The 17,603-nt window shown below is 36.1% G+C and overlaps 1 protein-coding gene across 1 annotated transcript; it reads left to right on the top strand.

Annotated features, from left to right (window-relative positions):
• Positions 1-820: 820 nt before the first annotated feature.
• VLN2 (villin 2) lies at positions 821-17,396 on the top strand. Its single transcript, XM_088953672.1, has 22 exons — positions 821-1,334; positions 2,107-2,237; positions 2,686-2,785; positions 4,669-4,737; positions 4,934-5,170; positions 5,260-5,437; positions 5,583-5,715; positions 5,852-6,011; positions 6,085-6,235; positions 6,315-6,415; positions 6,535-6,693; positions 7,647-7,715; positions 7,793-7,861; positions 7,976-8,113; positions 9,000-9,128; positions 11,505-11,831; positions 11,926-12,066; positions 12,145-12,270; positions 12,981-13,043; positions 14,611-14,845; positions 16,426-16,619; positions 16,820-17,396. Exons 2-22 carry the CDS (start codon positions 2,182-2,184, stop codon positions 16,931-16,933), a joined length of 2,949 nt encoding a protein of 982 aa, XP_088809798.1. The 5' UTR covers positions 821-1,334; positions 2,107-2,181; the 3' UTR covers positions 16,934-17,396.
• Positions 17,397-17,603: the final 207 nt, after the last annotated feature.

Genomic DNA, 17,603 nt, shown 5'->3' with positions numbered 1-17,603 from the left:
GTTTAGAAACTATCCACTCAAAAAAGTTTAGAAACTGCCCATAATACTGAGACATGCAAATGTACATACACGTTTACTAATAAATTTAAAAATACAAAATACAAGTAAGAAACACTGTGGTCTAGGACAAATTCACACTGGTGTAGTTATGAATTGATACAAATTAGACATTATACATGAATAAGATGGACAAATTAGTACTTGGAATTAATTAATGCTTCACATTCTTTTGTCTTGGAAGTTAGAAGGTGTCCTCTTGACCAGGCTACTTGCCTTACTTGATAAGGAAGTGGGACCCCCTTGCAGAATGGGGTGGGACCCATATACAACATATCAGAATTTGATTCAACCAAGGTAGGCCCCTATCATGTATTAGGTGCATTTTCGTCATCAGAATTTGATTCAACCAGGCTGGGCCTCCTATCTGTAATCCAACGATAGAAAATGGAAGATGGAAGAACAAGACCTGAAGATGTTAGATGACCCCACATTATGATAAATTGATAATGGTGATGATGACGATACCGAGTCACCGAGTTGACTCGTTTGTACCAAGTCAATCGACGCACCTGACACATAACCGTTGCTCCGTTGGTTAGAACACGAAAAGTACGGGGATGAATGGTGAAATCCGCTACGCGTTGGCCTAAAACATCATGGCCTTTGGATATATTTTTGGAGCCCACCTTACGTCACTAATCCATTTCAAGGTGGGCCACATCAAAACATCGAGGGCTGTGATTCACGACTTTAGCCCAAGGCTACGCAAACGGTCGTAGCAGATATCTATTTCTCCGGTTTCATCCCAGATTCCCGACATACGAAAGAAAAAGGAGCCAAAGCCTAAAATCAAGGAAATTGTTTGAAAAAAAGAAGCCATATTTGAATCTTCTTTATCGGTTTCCAGTTTCCACCGTTGCCGGTGCCACCATGACCGGATCTTCAGGTTCCTAATTTCCTCACTCTTCCTTCTCCTTTTATTGCTTCATTCCCTCGCATTCCCCTTCTCCTACTCATCCCTTTTCCGTCTCTTATCTAACAAATTTAAAGAAAAATTCAAGTATAAGAACAATTCTCTGAAATCTGAATATCTGAAGAAAGCTAAAAAGTAAGAGATAGATAGATAGATAGAGAGAGAGAGAGAGAGAGAGAGAGAGAGAGAGAGAGAGAGAGAGAGAGAGAGAGAGAGAGAGAGAGAGAGAGAGAGAGAGAGAGAGAGACGAGAGAACCAGAGTGCAATTACTCGTTTTTTGTTAAGCTTTTGCCAGCTCTGCATCCCTTCTCACCACATTCCGGCCATCTTCTACTCTGCAAGGAGAGATAAGAAATCGCCGGTATGTTCGGTTTGCATTCTTATCAATGAGATTCTTTTTGATTGCTTATAAGTTTGCTGTTTTCGATAACTGCAGTAGTTGTATGAAGATCTGGTTTACCTTAGATTCTTGTTACGTCAATTTAATTTGTTGTCCAAAAATATTTAATGTTAACTGTTTTAGTCATTTTTACTTGATAATTCATAATGTCTTTTTTTTTTTTTTTTATTGTGGAAAAAATTGGAGGCTTTTTCCTTTGGTGTTTCTATCGTGCACTGTACTGATTGATACATCGTTGAAGTGGATTTTTCTGATGGTTTTGTGTTCGTTGGATTTACTTGATGTTTTGCAGGACATTGTATTCCTGAATCCATCTGAACTAATACTGAATTGTAATTGAGCATATTAGATGCGCCTATATGTTTTTCATGTACTAATGGATATTCTAATTGTGCATTGTCTTTAAACGGAGTTATTGATTTTTGAGTAATCTTCTTAGATTTTTCAGAGGATTAGGAATATCATGGATGCATTTTTTCATTTTATAACTGATTATTGCATAACTTGTAGATCTATGGTCGTTGGTTTCTCCCTAGTATTGCTTCCACAAAAAAAGTTTCTCTACTATTGCTTATGATCTGTCATACCACTTCTAAATATGTTTGAGGCTTATTCTTTTTTTAAGAAATTCATAGTCATGTCAATGTTTTCTTTTTCTCTTTTCTTTCATTTTCTGGTTCTTCAGTATCTCATATATGTTTGTGTTGTGTTTGTTATTTTTTGAAAATTTTAGACACCAGAAATTTGGGAATTGGAAGGCATCCTCTGAAGCCTGTATAAGAGAGATTGATAAAGAAACTGCTGCACAATGGCAAGCTCTACAAAAAATGTGGATCCTGCATTTCATGGAGTGGGCCATAAAGTGTATCCTTTATATGAAAATTCAAATGATAAATGTTTTTTTCTGGTATTCAGCTACAGTCAGCCAAGTGCATTTTTCTGTCTCCTGCTTCCTACTAACTGGAATGCTTGGATTTTCTCAAATTCCATTATTGCTTGGTGCAGTGGTAAAATCTCAGCTTGACAAACATGAGATTGTGTGTTTCAGTCTGAGAGTGACCACTTTGTGTAAGAAAGTGTCAATGGTTAGGTCTATATCCACTCCACCTCCCGCCCTCAAGAAAAAAGAAATACACTAGATAGCTAGGACCAACATTGGGTAATGACCCTTCTTAGTAAAGCTACAATTCATGGTTGCTGATCCTAAAAAAATGAAAAATTTTCTGGTATTCACTAAATTGCATTTGGACCTTTGTATGAGAGAACAGGAATTAGTGCAACTTTCTTAGATTTTCTACTTAACATTGTACAGTGGGACTGAAATTTGGCGAATTGAGAACTTTCAGCCAGTTCCTTTGCCAAAAACTGAATATGGTAAATTCTACATGGGGGATTCGTACATTATATTGCAGGTACTTTAAGTCAGTCTATTATATTTGTTTTTAAATTTGGACATGTTCCTTTACTCCTATCCTTCTGTCATTTATGTTTATATGCTTGCGGGTAATTTCAATCATATGTTTTGGTTCTCTTTTTCTTCTCCTCTTCTCCTCTTCCCCTTCCCCTCTTTCTTTCCTGTTTTCAACTTAAGTGCTGTATTTTATTCCTTTCTTCTGTCTTCAGTGTTCTTGGACAATCTAAATTCTTAGCACTGAGTCCTATGTCACTTTATACTAGATGGTATTTTCTTAATATCATCTTATATGTGGTAGAGACTTGGGATGAAGTTAGAGCTCCCAAAGAAAAGGCATTTACAGCTCTGTTCACACAGATCTGATTTAAGAAAGCTCTTCAAATTTCATGCATCAAATAAAAGTTGAATTACATAAAATGGAAAGTACCCATCACATAATTATATAATATGGTCAATTTATAAAATAATTGATTAAAAACATATATGCACATTCCTAAAACATCTGCAACAGCTATTTGGGCATCTGATACAATAACTATGGCTAATAGATTTACACTGATGGCCAGTTAGGGAGCCTCTGGTAACTTCCCAAAGCTCCACCGATTGGTTTCTATTGGCTGTAACCATTCTACTACCTGCTGCTTCAAAATAAGTGGTCTCTACCCCCAGCTGCTGCCTCAGGCCCAAGGATTAATTTGTCACGAAGTGTGTTTACATTTACAGAGTTTGTTTCGTGAGGCAGCCTCGGTCTGTTTCCTGTAATGATACTCTTATATATTCTTGGAAACAAGATTTCTTTCTCTTTTTCATTAGTTCAATCCAATTTCCGTTATTGATAAAAAAGAAACTGTGCTACTGGTTTATAGAGTGACTTAAGGAGTGAAGAAAGGGCCTTGCACTTTTTATATGTCTTATTTTCAGATAATGGAATTCTCAGTTACCGGCAAAATAGGTGCTGTTAATTTTCTTAAATATTTTTTAAGTACTCTTGCATATAAAATAAGTGCTTCATGCTTAAAAAGTCAACTGCACATTGGTTCAGGAATTGACCTGAACCTTTTTTTAATCAATAACAAGAAAATTTCATTAATTAGAAACAATGTACATTAGGGAGTGGTAAGCTCTCTTCGCTCATCCAAAAAACATACTAAAAATCCAGAAAATTACAACTGAGCCCAGAATAAAGCCGCCCTTTTCACCCCTTGTTTGGCTAACCCATCAGCAAAGGAATTGACACTTCTTTTAATTCAGAACACTCTAACTTCAATGCCCTGAGCCAGCCATTTGAAAATTTTCTTTTCATTACTATAAGCCCATAGTCCATGTTCATTCTGTTTTGCCTTCAACCAATCCACCACCAGTTTGGAATCCCCTTATATTATCAGTTTGTTAATTTTCATCTCCTTGTCTCTTTGTACACCTTCCAAGGCTGCTAGGATCTCAGCCCTAAGGGAGTCACCAACTCCAATTGAACCTGAGAAAAGAGAAACTAGATTCCCTTCCTCATTCCTTATCACTCCCCCAATGCCTGAAGGCCCTGGATTCCCAACATTACTTCCATCAAAGTTTAGCTTAAAAGTTCCATTGGGAGGAGGGGTCCAGGAATTGACCTAAACCTTTTTTTGCAGCTTATTGACTGTCAGTACTGTAAACTGTATGGTCTGGTCATTCCTTATATATGTATCCGATTTTGACACATTTCTTTAAGTTGGTGTTGCTTCTTATTTTTGGAATAATACTGCTCTTTTCTGTGTTTGATGAACTGTTTTTTCTATAGATGCATTTGCAATTATGCACCCAATTTCTGTAAGTCTAATGTTATGGTGCGAAGTGTACTCTCTTTTAGGCTTTTTATGAACTCATCTAGCAAATATGCTGCAGACAACCGCTGGAAAGGGAGGCTCTCATCTATATGACATTCATTTTTGGATTGGGAAAGACACGAGTCAGGTGGTCTTCTAGAATTGCTATTATTCTGCTTTTATTAGTTTTTTTCCTACAATGTCCCTGATAAGGGCTATTACCTACCTAATACATTGTCACTTGTAATTATCTATATATTATTTTTATTCTCATCAATAACATTTAACAGTTACTGAAAACAATCTGTTCTAACTCGAAGCTGTAATTTCCGAAATTGTGATAGGATGAAGCTGGAACTGCAGCAATCAAGACAGTTGAACTTGATACAGCCCTTGGAGGGCGTGCAATTCAGCATAGAGAACTCCAAGGGTATGAGTCAGACAAGTTCTTGTCATACTTTAAACCATGCATTATTCCTTTGGAGGGTGGTGTTGCTTCTGGATTTAAGAAACCTGAAGAAGAAACGTTTGAAACTAGACTCTATGTTTGCCGAGGAAAACGAGTTGTCAAATTGAAGCAGGTTTCAGATATTCTCAACTTGAACCTGAGGCACTTATTTTTTTTAATCTGGGATGAAGGGAAAACGTGATATTATTTCATGTCACGCAGGTTCCCTTTGCTCGCTCGTCACTGAATCATGATGATGTGTTTATCCTTGATACGGAGAACAAGATTTATCAGTTTAATGGTGCAAACTCCAATATTCAAGAAAGAGCAAAGGCTTTAGAAGTAATTCAGTATTTCAAGGACACGTATCATGAAGGAAAGTGTGACGTTGCAATTATTGGTAAGGCCACCTATAATTTTGATGTTTTGTTTTCTCACATAATTTATTTTCTGAATATTTTAATATTTTATGTTTAAATTTTGTACCTATATCTGCATGCATACGTAGTTCTCTTTAAATATCTAAATAGTGTTTTTTATGCTAGATGATGGAAAACTAGTAGCTGAGTCAGCTTCAGGTGAATTCTGGGTCATTTTTGGTGGTTTTGCACCAATTGGGAGAAAGGCTGCAACAGAAGATGATGCTATTCTGGAGACTACTCCTGGAAAACTTTACAGGTATTTCTAAAAAAGAACCTTGCTGGTAGTTTATCTTCTATAGTTCTAATAATGATAGTATCCTGAATTTATGTGCCCCATGAAGTGTGTAACTAGTCAACATATGATACTAACATGAAATTTCTGGTTACTGTAGCATTACTAACGGTCAGGTGACGCCAGTGGATGGTGCACTTTCAAAATCAATGTTGGAGAACAACCAATGCTATTTACTGGATTGTGGTGCTGAGGTTTTTGTCTGGGTTGGCCGTGCCACACAAATGGAGGAGAGAAAATCTGCTAACCAAGCTGCTGAGGTAGAGCACTTATTTCCATTCCTTCATGATAATCATAGCATCAGACATTCTTATATATACTCTCTGCTGTCAGGAATTTATTAGCAGCCAAAACAGACCAAAATCAACGCACATAACCAGGGTTGTTCAAGGGTATGAGACACATTTTTTCAAGTCAAATTTCGAGTCATGGCCAAGTGGATCAGGTACTTCTGGTGCTGAAGATGGAAGATCAAGAGTAGCAGGTACTATCACTTCTACATTTTGCAAGTACATTTTTTCCTGAGATGATAATTTAATTGTTAAATTATTTTCATCTGTTAGCAATGCTGAAGCAACAAGGTGTTAATGTCAAGGGAATAACAAAAAATGCCCCTGTTCATGAAGAAGTCCCACCTTTACTTGAAAGTGGTGGAAAAATTGAGGTCTGACTATCCCCATTGTCTTGTTACTGTCTTTCTGAAAATGACATGATCTTTACAGGATTACGAATGAAAATATATTATTGAAAGAGATGAAGTGTGAAGTCCACTAGTTTTTTCAGGTATGGCGCATTGATGGCAGTGCCAAGACACCTGTTCCTCAAGAGGAGATTGGTAAATTTTACTGTGGAGATTGCTATATTATTCTCTATACATATCATTCAGGTGATAAGAAGGAAGAGTACTACTTGTCCTGTTGGGTGGGGAAGGACAGTATCCAGGTAATTTAAGTTATTCTGGACATGCTACATGACAATTTATTTTTGTGCCCTCCTCATGGGGCACGTCAAGTGTCAAGGCCTATATCTTTCTTATGAAAAAGTTACTTTTGTATTCCTTGGGAGGCAATCCTATGTACTGCATTTTGATTCTAATTACCCCATTGACCCCCTTTTTTGTCTTCTTATCTAATGAATGATGCATCAATTTGGATGGAGTTAAATGTAGAATAAGAAACCTTGCTTTTCTCAATTCATAAGCTGCAAGAATTAATTTCTTTTATATGCATGTATCTTCCAAAAAGTTATGGCCCTGGATAGAGTGGAATGCCAGAACAAGGTCTCTCTAACCCACCTATCTAGTTGGGACAAGGCTTTGTTGAGTTGAGCATCTAAATTTTTGTCTCCAAAGGTTTTTCTTTAGATGGTTGCACTGGTTTTGTTCAGGTACATTGATGTATAACACTAAATTTGGTATATATTTTTCATTTCAAGGACCACAAATGTTTCTACATGATTGGTCCCCCTACACCCACCCCACCCGAAAAAGAAAAAATCCACCCATCCCTTCATTCTGGTAGAGGCTAAAATCCCATTATGTTGTGCCATTCTGTTCATACTTCACTGCTCAAGTGGTTCTTACACAATCCTTTTGGTACTTAAAACTCTCTGTTGACTAGTTATCCAATCTATCTACAATCTAGTCCTTCCTCCTAATTGTAAGACTAGTTTTCCCTGCAAGTATACATTTTGCTTGCTATGTATCCAATGTGTAACTGTTTTTGCTGCTGCTAGAATAATATTTCCACCATATCTCTGGACTGTCCGGTAGCCAAAAACTATACTTGTGATTGAGTTCTACTTGTCTTTCACACAATCCTAATTGCTAACTGTAAGTTGATCTCATATTTTAGACTTTAACCTTACTTTTATGTCATCCTATTACTCAATCTCAGGAGGATCAGATGATGGCCATGCAGTTGGCTAATACAATGTTTAACTCATTAAAAGGAAGGCCTGTTCAGGTAGCATGTTTTACCCTATTTGAATAAAGGTAGGGTAGGTGACTTAAATTTGGTATTTACCATTAAACTTCCTGCAGGGCCGCATTTTTCAGGGAAAAGAGCCTCCACAGTTCATTGCGATCTTTCAGCCTATGGTTGTCCTTAAGGTATGAGATATTGAGCTTGAAGGACCGACTCTGTACAAGTAATATGTTTACTCAGAAATTGGACTGTTATAAGTTAGATGCTTATTTAATGGGAATTGCTATGTTTTAATCCAGGGTGGACTAAGTTCTGGTTACAAGCAGTTTATAGAAGACAAAGGTCTAAATGATGAGACTTACACTGTTGATAGTGTTGCACTTATTCGTATTTCTGCAACATCTGTGCATAATAATAAAGCAGTGCAAGTTGATGCGGTATGTTCTCATTATTTTACTACTTCCATTATGATATTTTAAATTGGAGTTTGCTCATATGATCGTATCTTGTAAGACTACGATTAATTAGGGTTATAATCGGATCAGATCCAGCCACATATGAATCCAATCCGACTACCGGAAGAATCCAAATACAATCAGATCTAGGGGCATAGGATTGTATTTGGATCCTGATGGATTTTGGGTCATGTTTAGTTTTAATCCGACTCTGTTTTATTGTCTTTACAATAAAGAAAAACTATAAAATTAAAAAAAAAAAAGCTATCAACTTAACAAGGGATTTTGTTGGGGTAAGGCTTGGGTGATGATGATGGTTCCAAGCCTTACCCCAATTACATGGGGTTGGCTACATGAATCCTGCTTTGCCATTCTGTTCTGCTTATGCCATATACATTGTTAAATTATAGGTTCTTAAATCATTTCTTACTACTTTCACCGATTCTCTTTTTGGTCCACCCTGAGCCCTTCTACCCCCTTTAGCCTCTTCTACACACACACACACACACACACACACACACACACACACACACACACTTGCATGCACAGCATGCTCAGACATCCTTTTACCATTTAGAAGTAGGCTGTTAAAATTACTACCCATGTTCACTTTACTCATTCTATATGCATCTGCATGAGCCCCAAAACAATTGTTCCATATTCACTCCTTGGCAAGTGCATCAGACATGGAATTCATGCTGAAATGAGAAGACAGGGGATTTCTTTTTATAATTTATTCACTAGTATCATATTTTTGTGCATTTCTAGTCTATTTTTGACTTTTTGTTTCTGTTACATCTCCTGCATCAGTACTAAAAAAATCAGATTTATTTTGTCATTTGTTAATGTATTTTCTTTTCTCATTCAGGTGGCAACATCTTTGAACTCTAATGACTGTTTCTTTTTGCAATCTGGGTCTTCAAATTTTATCTGGCAAGGACATCAAAGTACTTTAGAGCAACAACAATTAACTGCAAAAATTGCGGACTTTTTAAAGGTATGTAGTTCAGTTTGTCCTTTATTTTTATTTTTTCTATTCAAAATCTGGGTTGGGGGGGAGGTGCAAAACAGATTGCACGTTCATCATCTTTTTTCTTCTTAGTAGATACATAAAGATAAAGAACAGTATAGAAGGAGAAGAAAAACCAACATATGCCAATAAAATCTGAAAGCTTTGGAATATTTGGGGTTTCTCTCACTAGTAAGTTATAACAATAAATTTCTGATTCGTTTTCTCTGATAAAAAACCACAGATGCCAAAACCCAGAATACCACAAACCACCACTCTCCAGATACTACAAGTTCACACCAAACGGCTTTTAACCGTGATGGGCATTCCATTGCTTCCCCTGTGACCCACAAATCTCTCAGTTTTTACTAATTTCAACCATCATCCCAGTGGATTCTAGCTACTCCTTTACATCTACCTTTTGTTATTTTATATCTTATGTTTTAACTGGAGCATTGCCATAGTTCTTTCTCTTCAAAAATCTGAGATTTCATTTTTTTTTTTCAAATTCTTCTTTATTTTTCTCTTACTTATGTTTATCTTAGGAAAGTGGTGGAAAGGAAAGAACATATTGAAGAACCACTACAGTTAAAACCTCAAAAATTATTTCACCTGCTTATGTCATGGTAATGGCATTCATATAGAAACTAAAAGGCCACTACCCAATATTGGTCCCAGCTATCTGGGGTCTTGGGAGGGGTAGACAGGGTGCGGTCCTAACATTTGGCATTCTTTGCACAAAGTGGCCTCCCTCAGACTCAAAACCGTGTTTTCGCCTTTGCCAAATAATTTGAAGTACCGGATAATGTAACTGGTAAGGTGGTAAGGAAAAATAAGTTCAATCATTTCTAAGAGAGGTCTAGCTAAGGAAAGATGTCCTTGTAAACTGACTTTTGGTTGATGTGGTAGATTTTTTTTTTCTTTTCTTAGTTTTTTTGTGTGTTTATGGGGGTAAGGAGGGAGGTATTCTTTTTGACTTTTACTTGTATTAATTTGTAAATCTTATCATTCTAAAAGCCAATAAGATAAATTGGAAAGACTACTTGTATTTTATAATTTATAGTTTTTTCCTTTTAATTTATTTCAATTGATAATTTAAACTGGATGACATAGAATATTTTTTTAACTATATTATATTGTTCTATTAGTGATCTTTACAAAGGTGAGGAGTTAGGGTGGAACCCATCAAACATGATACTAGAGTGGATTTGGAATCTGGAAACTCTGAAGAAAATGGTGGTAATTAGCAGGAAAACTAGCTTGTCTTTATGAATGACAATGGGGAGGTAAAGGTTTATTTCTCAGTGGTTAAGGAATCCTGTTGAAGAGAGTGATAGCTCAAAAAAGGTCGCAGGGGCTGAGATAAGCGAGTGGAAATAATGAGTGAGAGGTGGAATCTTTGTACCATTGATCCACATTTTAAAAGGCAGCAAGGCCTATGCCTTGAGGCAAGGGAGAGTTAAATCCCCTTGCCTCACCCACCTTGTATCTTTAGCAGCATACACCTCATCTATAAAACCTCAAAATTTAAAAAAGAAACTAAAACATTAAAATATTAATCTATCATATTCTCCAAAGTTCAAGAATACTTGAGTATTTGTTTGCGCACACTCAAAAATCCCTCATAATACCTCTCTTAGCCCCAAAAAAATCTCTTTGATTTTCTCTAACTTAATAAATATGGTAACACCAGTATGCTACTCTATGTCTCAATGTATCACATGTAAAAATAACTTCTCCATTCAGATGTTCACCCATGACATGTGACAATGGGACCCATAAGTCTACAAACTAAAAATCACAGTTAGTTCTTTCTTTAACTCAAGAAAATAAAATATAAATTATTAATAATAAAAATAAAACAAAAATTTCAAACTATTTTTTTATCTCACAATCTCACTTCAAGTCATTAGTTCCAATAAAGAAGTTGAATATGGATGCAAACTATTTATTTAAAAATTTTATAAATGAATTTATATTGAAAAAAAAGACAGGAAAGAAGCATAAAAATCAATATTTAGGTAGGAAAGGTTGTAATGTAAAATAAAATACAACATAAAATTAAAAAATGTAATATTAAAAGGAATACACATGTAAAGAGGGGACTTGATCAAGATGAATCAATTGTACTCCCAAAGGAAATATAAAGATATTGATAAAATTATCATGGATCAGTGAATGATAAAAAAAGATTTATTGGAAACCCAAAAGATGTGTTTAATTTTTCGTTTGTCAAAGAATGCCAATTGATTTGTTTATTTAGTCTTAGTAATATTGCAATGAATTTCGTAATATTAAAAACATCCTCTCTTATCATATTATGATTTGGATAATCAATTCTGACGTAATTTCTTAATGATTCAGCCAGGAGTTACTTTGAAACATGCCAAGGAAGGAACTGAGAGTTCGACATTCTGGTCTCCATTAGGTGGGAAGCAAAGTTACACAAGCAATAAAGAAACACAAGAAACTTTTAGGGATCCTCACTTGTATACTTTCTCATTCCTTAATGGTTGGTGCTTAATCTTCATCTTGTTAGTCCAAAATATTTTGTTGTCTATAAACATTTTTCTTTTAATACCCTTAGTTAACTTTCGGTATAACTGCTGGATAAAGCTGATCATTCTTTTGTACTTGTTTTTCCCCTTTCAATACTCGTACCACCATGCTGCTTTGCCAGAAAAGTTTGAGGTGTGCCCACGGCTTCAAATTTCAGTGAAACTTTCTTGTATTTTTATTAGGTATCTTAGGTTTTCTATTAACTGTAACTGTTTCTACTTTGTAGGTATCAGAAGTTTACAATTTCTCTCAAGATGATCTACTGCCCGAGGACATTATGATACTTGACACACATGCTGAAGTATTTATTTGGGTCGGCCAGTGTGTGGACAGCAAAGAAAAACAAAAGGCTTTTGAAATTGGCGAGGTATTAATGCTTTCAGGACTATTTTCCTGGATTATCTAGTTTCTCTTCTTTTACCTCATGCAGTGCAGTATTTTTCAGAAATATGTAGAACTGGCAGCAAAATTGGAAGGTTTGTCTCTAGAGGTACCGCTTTACAAGGTCCTGGAAGGAAATGAACCATGCTTCTTCACAACATATTTTTCATGGGATTCCTCAAAAGCTATTGTATGTGCTGCAACTATGGAACTTTAATTTGGTTTAGCCTGTAATTTTTTTTATTTTATTTTAACATCTTATAACTTTTTCGCTTGAAATAATATAGAAATTTGTGCTGTTGTAGCAATAGTTAAAGAAAACGCTAAAATAGGAATCATATTAATCATTGCATGGGGTTTACCTTGATGAAAATTTAAATAATGCTACAGGAACAAAATATTAAATTCAGCGGGTTAATATTAACCTTTTATAGTTATGAATCTTCCCCATCAAAGTTGCCAGCGCTGCATTATTTCTTTGAACAACCTCTATTTATTATGTTTTTATTTAATTTTTATTTTTTTTGTGCTTCATGCATCTTACTCAAAATCCACTAGAATCTTCACCATATTGTGAGCGATTCCTCTCAAAATCTCCAAACCCTTCAGTGGCATAACCATAAAACCAATTAAGACTGTATAATGTTTAATGAATATGGAAAAAAACAATTTTCACAACTTGCATATTTGTATTGTAATTACTTAATAGGTTCAAAATGTATAAAAATGGTCCAGTCCCCTTCATTTCACTGAGATTATGTCAATCAGAAACAATGCCATGAGAAGTGATTTATTTATATTAATCTCTATAATCCAGTGTTAGGTTCTGATACAAATTATCTATTGCTTCTTTTAAGCATATGTTCCACATCAAAGATGTTTTCCTCTATGAAATTGCAGGTTCATGGAAATTCGTTTGAAAAGAAGGTCTTGTTCCTGTTTGGTGCAGCACATGTTTCAGAGGTGAATGCTTGATCTGGTTATTTAATTCCATTACACGGATGAAATTACACAAATTGTCTTAGTTTTATAGTAGGAAATTCAGACCATCCAGTTGAAGTGAAATATGCTTGAGGATCGGTGGACTACAAACATTGGGATTATATGATGCCCTTAGGTGTTTCACTTTCTTATGTTTAACGGATGCCCTCGCTTTATATTACTTTACTGTTCATATACAATAAAATGATTGCTTTGCTTTCGAGTTGCATTTGGAATTTAGTCAGCCAACAGTGATAGCTTTACTCAAGTTTCATCATATCACTATGCCATTGAAGGGCTCAGTTTTTTCCCCGGTGGATAAGAGGCTTTCTGAAGGTTTCTGTTTTGAAACAGTAGATTTCTTTCATGCCTCATTGATTATACTGTTCTTCACGGTAAAGTATGAGATATGTGTTGCAACAAAAGATATTACAACTGAAAGAGTTGAAAAGAAGTTCTAGAGTAATGAGTTTGAGGGAATTTTAGCTCATATCAAGGATATAAAAATGTCTTGGGGATTTGAGATTCAAGGGTTGAATACCCTTATCATAATAATCAAATTGGGAGTACAAAATTCAGTTCAGGTTATAGTCATATATACATCGGGAACTCAGGTTTAAAGATTACCCAGCCAAAGATAACTGAATGAAAAAGGGGTTGGCACTTTTTTTTTTACTCAATTGGAACTGTCTACATTCCAATAGTTATTGCATTATTGCTTTGTGAGTTCTTCGAGTTCATTGATAACTCTTGGGGATGCAACGTGGGCGGGCTGGGATGGGTTTAAGGTCAACATAGGCCCAACCCTAACAGTTGGGCTAAGATCAGATCCTGAGGTCAAATGCCATCTATCCAACCCAGGCTCAGCCCGAACTAAAATTTGACATACTTGGGTTGGGCTCAGGCCTGGGCCAACTTGAGGTTTGACACTCAAGCTTGATCAGGACTATTGGGTCCAGTGTGTTTAAAATGGTCCTAAGACTACCTTAACCATTAGATAGGAATAATTTATGTATCTATGCTTGTGTGTGTATATATGTACATTATGTATGTATGCATGCATTTTTTCATGTATATTAGTATGTATGTATCTGGTATGTGTATGCATTATGTAGCTGAGCTAGGGTCAGGTTAGGCTCGGTCCAGGCTTGGGTTACTTAGGTGCTAGGCCAAGGCCCAGCCCAAGGACCCAAAATCCAAGATTAGGCCATTTAAAATTTCAGGTTGGGTCCGTCCAGGCTTAGGGCCCTCTCAAGTTGCACCCTTAATCACTGTTACATCAAGGATTTTGTAAGTTGTTGTTTATTACTCTTCTAGGGTACTGAACTCAACACAACTTGATGTTTAAAAGAAGTGTTATTTAACAAGTTACTGTGGAGTTTATATTGTATGAAGGAATACAGATTGATTGGTTCTGTTTTAATAAGAAACCCTACTGAACATTTCATTTCAAGATTAGGATGAATTTTGCCTTGTTACCAGGTAAGGTTCCTTTTAATGAATGACAAGTTTTGGTTGTGATCTCTCTCTCTCTCTATTGTGGAGCCAGGATAAGTCTGGATCATCAAATCAAGGGCCAACTCAACGGGCTTCAGCTTTAGCTGCCTTAAATTCTGCATTTAATCCATCCAGTGGAACAAAATCAGTTGCCAGGGTATCTACCAAGGGTGAAGGATCACAGAGAGCTGCTGCTGTAGCAGCTCTTTCAAATCAACTTACTTTTGAACAGAAGCAGCGGCCATCCGATGCCACTTCTGCAAATACACCCACCAGGAGTCCTACTGGTACGGGAAACAGCTTCTTTTTTTTTTTTTATGCTTGATTACATATTATCTATTAAAGACTTCCGCATGCAGTAACCAGGAATCTGATTCAGTGAACCCAAAAAAGTAGGATTAGTGGACATGTGTTGTATAAATAATGCGTTATCATTCATTCATTCATACATACTTACATACATATCCATCATCTAAGCCTTCCAACTATATGGGATTGGCTACCTGAATCTTGTTTTGCCACTTGGCTGTTCAGTGCCATATCTATGGTTAAATTATCATCACTCAAATCATTTCCTATTACTTGTACCCAAGTCCTTTTCGGTATGCCCCTAGTTCTTAGCCCCCTTGTTCAAAAAAAAAAACCTCTTATAGCCCTTTTTTCAACTTGTAACAGATCACTTTTTCTAATACACATGCACACATAATTACATATTATGATTTTTAATATTATTCTTAAAATTATACTTTCATAGAAATATATAAGCACACTTAAGATTTTAAATTACAATTTACAATTGACAATTAAATTAGCAGTTTCCTATTTTCCACCTGGTCGCATTAGTTTCTTTTTCGTTATTTTCCTCATTCAATGTTAATTGGAAAGGTTTAATGAAAAATGGTCATAAATTATGTTTAATTTGGGAAAAAACACAAATATTAAAGTTCCCTATTGGACAGTTAAATTGTTGGACAAGTGTTACCTAGAGGCATTTGTTAAATTGTTGGACCAGTGTTACGTAGAGGCATTTGGAGTGAGAATTCGTAATTTTGGAGAGTTCAGTTTCAGTCAGGGCAAAGCCCATTCAAGCAGCCTTTACAGCCTTGCATTGAGAATATCTCCCTGCTTATGCTTATGTGCTTTATTTCATGGGGAGATATTTCCAATGCGCAAAAGGCGGTTGGAAGGGTGTGGGCACGGGCTTGCCCTGATGGAAGCCAATCTCAATTTTGGAGAGTCAACACAGAGGGCATTTTGGCAAGTCCCCTTGAATCGTACTGTAGCTGAGTCCAGCATCTATTTTGGAGAGTCAGACATGAGCCAGACTTGAAAACAGATGCCAACTTGTGAGTTTCCTCCCTGTAAAGGTTGGGTGTCCATGCAATAGTGCCCTTTATAGAAGTGTGCCACTTAGGTTGGGGTCAACTAGACCATCTGGTTTGGCTCAGCATGTCCAATACAAACTTTTATTTATTTATTTATTTTTGGTTAGGTTGAATTGATGAACTTGTAGTCTTAAGGTTGCCAAGAAAAAATCCATGGAACAAGCAGAAAGAAAACTAGGAAAGTGACAACCCCCATCCCCCGGGATTTTTATTACCCAAAAAAACAGTAGGCTACAAGGCATTTTGTAGGGGCGCCTTTATATCATGCCTGTTTTTGCATACATGTTTGTTGCCTTATTAGGCAAGGCGGTCAACTTTTGCTTTATGTTGGAGAAAACCTTGCAAGTTCAAAATTATAATCAACCATGATTTGAAGCTAATCATCGACTCTTCTTGGTATGTCAAATCGGGTCTCATTTTTGTGAATGTACTGTCTATTTCCCTAGATTAGAATGATATTAATTAACATTATTCTATATCAGTTGCGGCTGCCACGAAGAGTGAACTTGCTCCTGAGACGGAGGATACTGAAGATGTTCAAACCAATGAAGAGGACTCAGAGGTGAAAGAAGAGTCAGAACAGCAAGACAATATAGTTGAAGGTGTATACACATACGATCAATTGAACACCAAGTCAGAAAACCCAGTTAGTGGAATTGATTTCAAGAAAAGAGAGGTTTGTATGATTACCTTGTATCTTTTTGATATTCAATAGTTGAGAAGTTATCTACTTTTATAGAAGAAACAGATATGTTCTTGAAATAGGACTGCTTTATTTTTCTTTGCTTTAACTAATCCTATGGAATGTCAAAGACAAAATAGCGAACCTATTTTATTTGATCAATTTAATTGCTAATATATGCTCAATTTTATCAGGCTTACCTGTCTGATGAGGAGTTCGAGACTATACTGGGGATGACCAAAGAAGCATTCTACCAGCAACCAAAGTGGAAGCAGGACATGCAGAAGAAGAAGGTTGATTTGTTCTAAATCAAACCAAGTAGTGACTGCTGGATTTTATCCATCATGCCTTTGCTATCCTGCTGTCTGTTGAGAAATTTGGTAACACTGAAGTCTTGAGGGGCTCCATCTAGCATTTGATTTTTGCTGGTAATGAAGTTAGTAGCTGTCATTTTCCTATTTATCATGACTTGGTAATACCAAGTCTGGGAAGTTTTCTTAATTTTCTTCGCTTTTTTGTCTTTTCTGTTCAGTTTTTATTATTTTTTGGGGTGGAGTGGGGGTTTAATTAAGCTGCTGCCGCTATCCCTGTGATAAGCAAGATTTGTAGCTTTAAGAGAGCAGCATGCAGGCCATATTCTTTTATTTGTACATGAGGGTATTACCATTTGATGCCCTCAGATTGATGTTTATCAAGGGGGTATATATGTTCGTTGTACTCCTTATCGAATTTAATTAAAGAAACCCATTTGTTTCGTTGAGGTTATCTATATATTAAATCTTATTCTTTGTTTCGTAAGCCCCCCATTTAGTGTTGAAAAAATCTGCTCCTCACACCGGCCTCAAAGCATGTCCTGACCGTATGTTGAGAATATCTTTGTATTTGTACGTCTTATTCATAGGGAGATATTTTCAATACACAGTGGGATGTAATTGATGTGAGGATCGTTTTGCGAGGAACACACCCTAATTCATGGAA

Source organism: Nelumbo lutea, chromosome 7 (genome assembly GCF_056320005.1).
Source record: "Nelumbo lutea isolate HS-2025 chromosome 7, American lotus-T2T, whole genome shotgun sequence".
Lineage (NCBI taxonomy): Eukaryota > Viridiplantae > Streptophyta > Magnoliopsida > Proteales > Nelumbonaceae > Nelumbo > Nelumbo lutea.
The sequence above is the reverse complement of the archived record's forward strand: the minus strand, read 5'-3'. Positions and strand labels throughout refer to the sequence as shown.

What these genes read in the sequence shown, in the direction of transcription:
- VLN2 (XM_088953672.1), top strand. Translation starts at nt 2,182, where the DNA reads ATGGCAAGCTCTACAAAAAATGTGGATCCTGCATTTCATGGAGTGGGC. An exon ending in TTGGGAAAGACACGAGTCAG is followed by an intron (nt 4,738 to 4,933) that starts GTGGTCTTCTAG and finishes AAATTGTGATAG; the next exon opens with GATGAAGCTGGAACTGCAGC. An exon ending in AAATTGCGGACTTTTTAAAG is followed by an intron (nt 9,129 to 11,504) that starts GTATGTAGTTCA and finishes TTAATGATTCAG; the next exon opens with CCAGGAGTTACTTTGAAACA.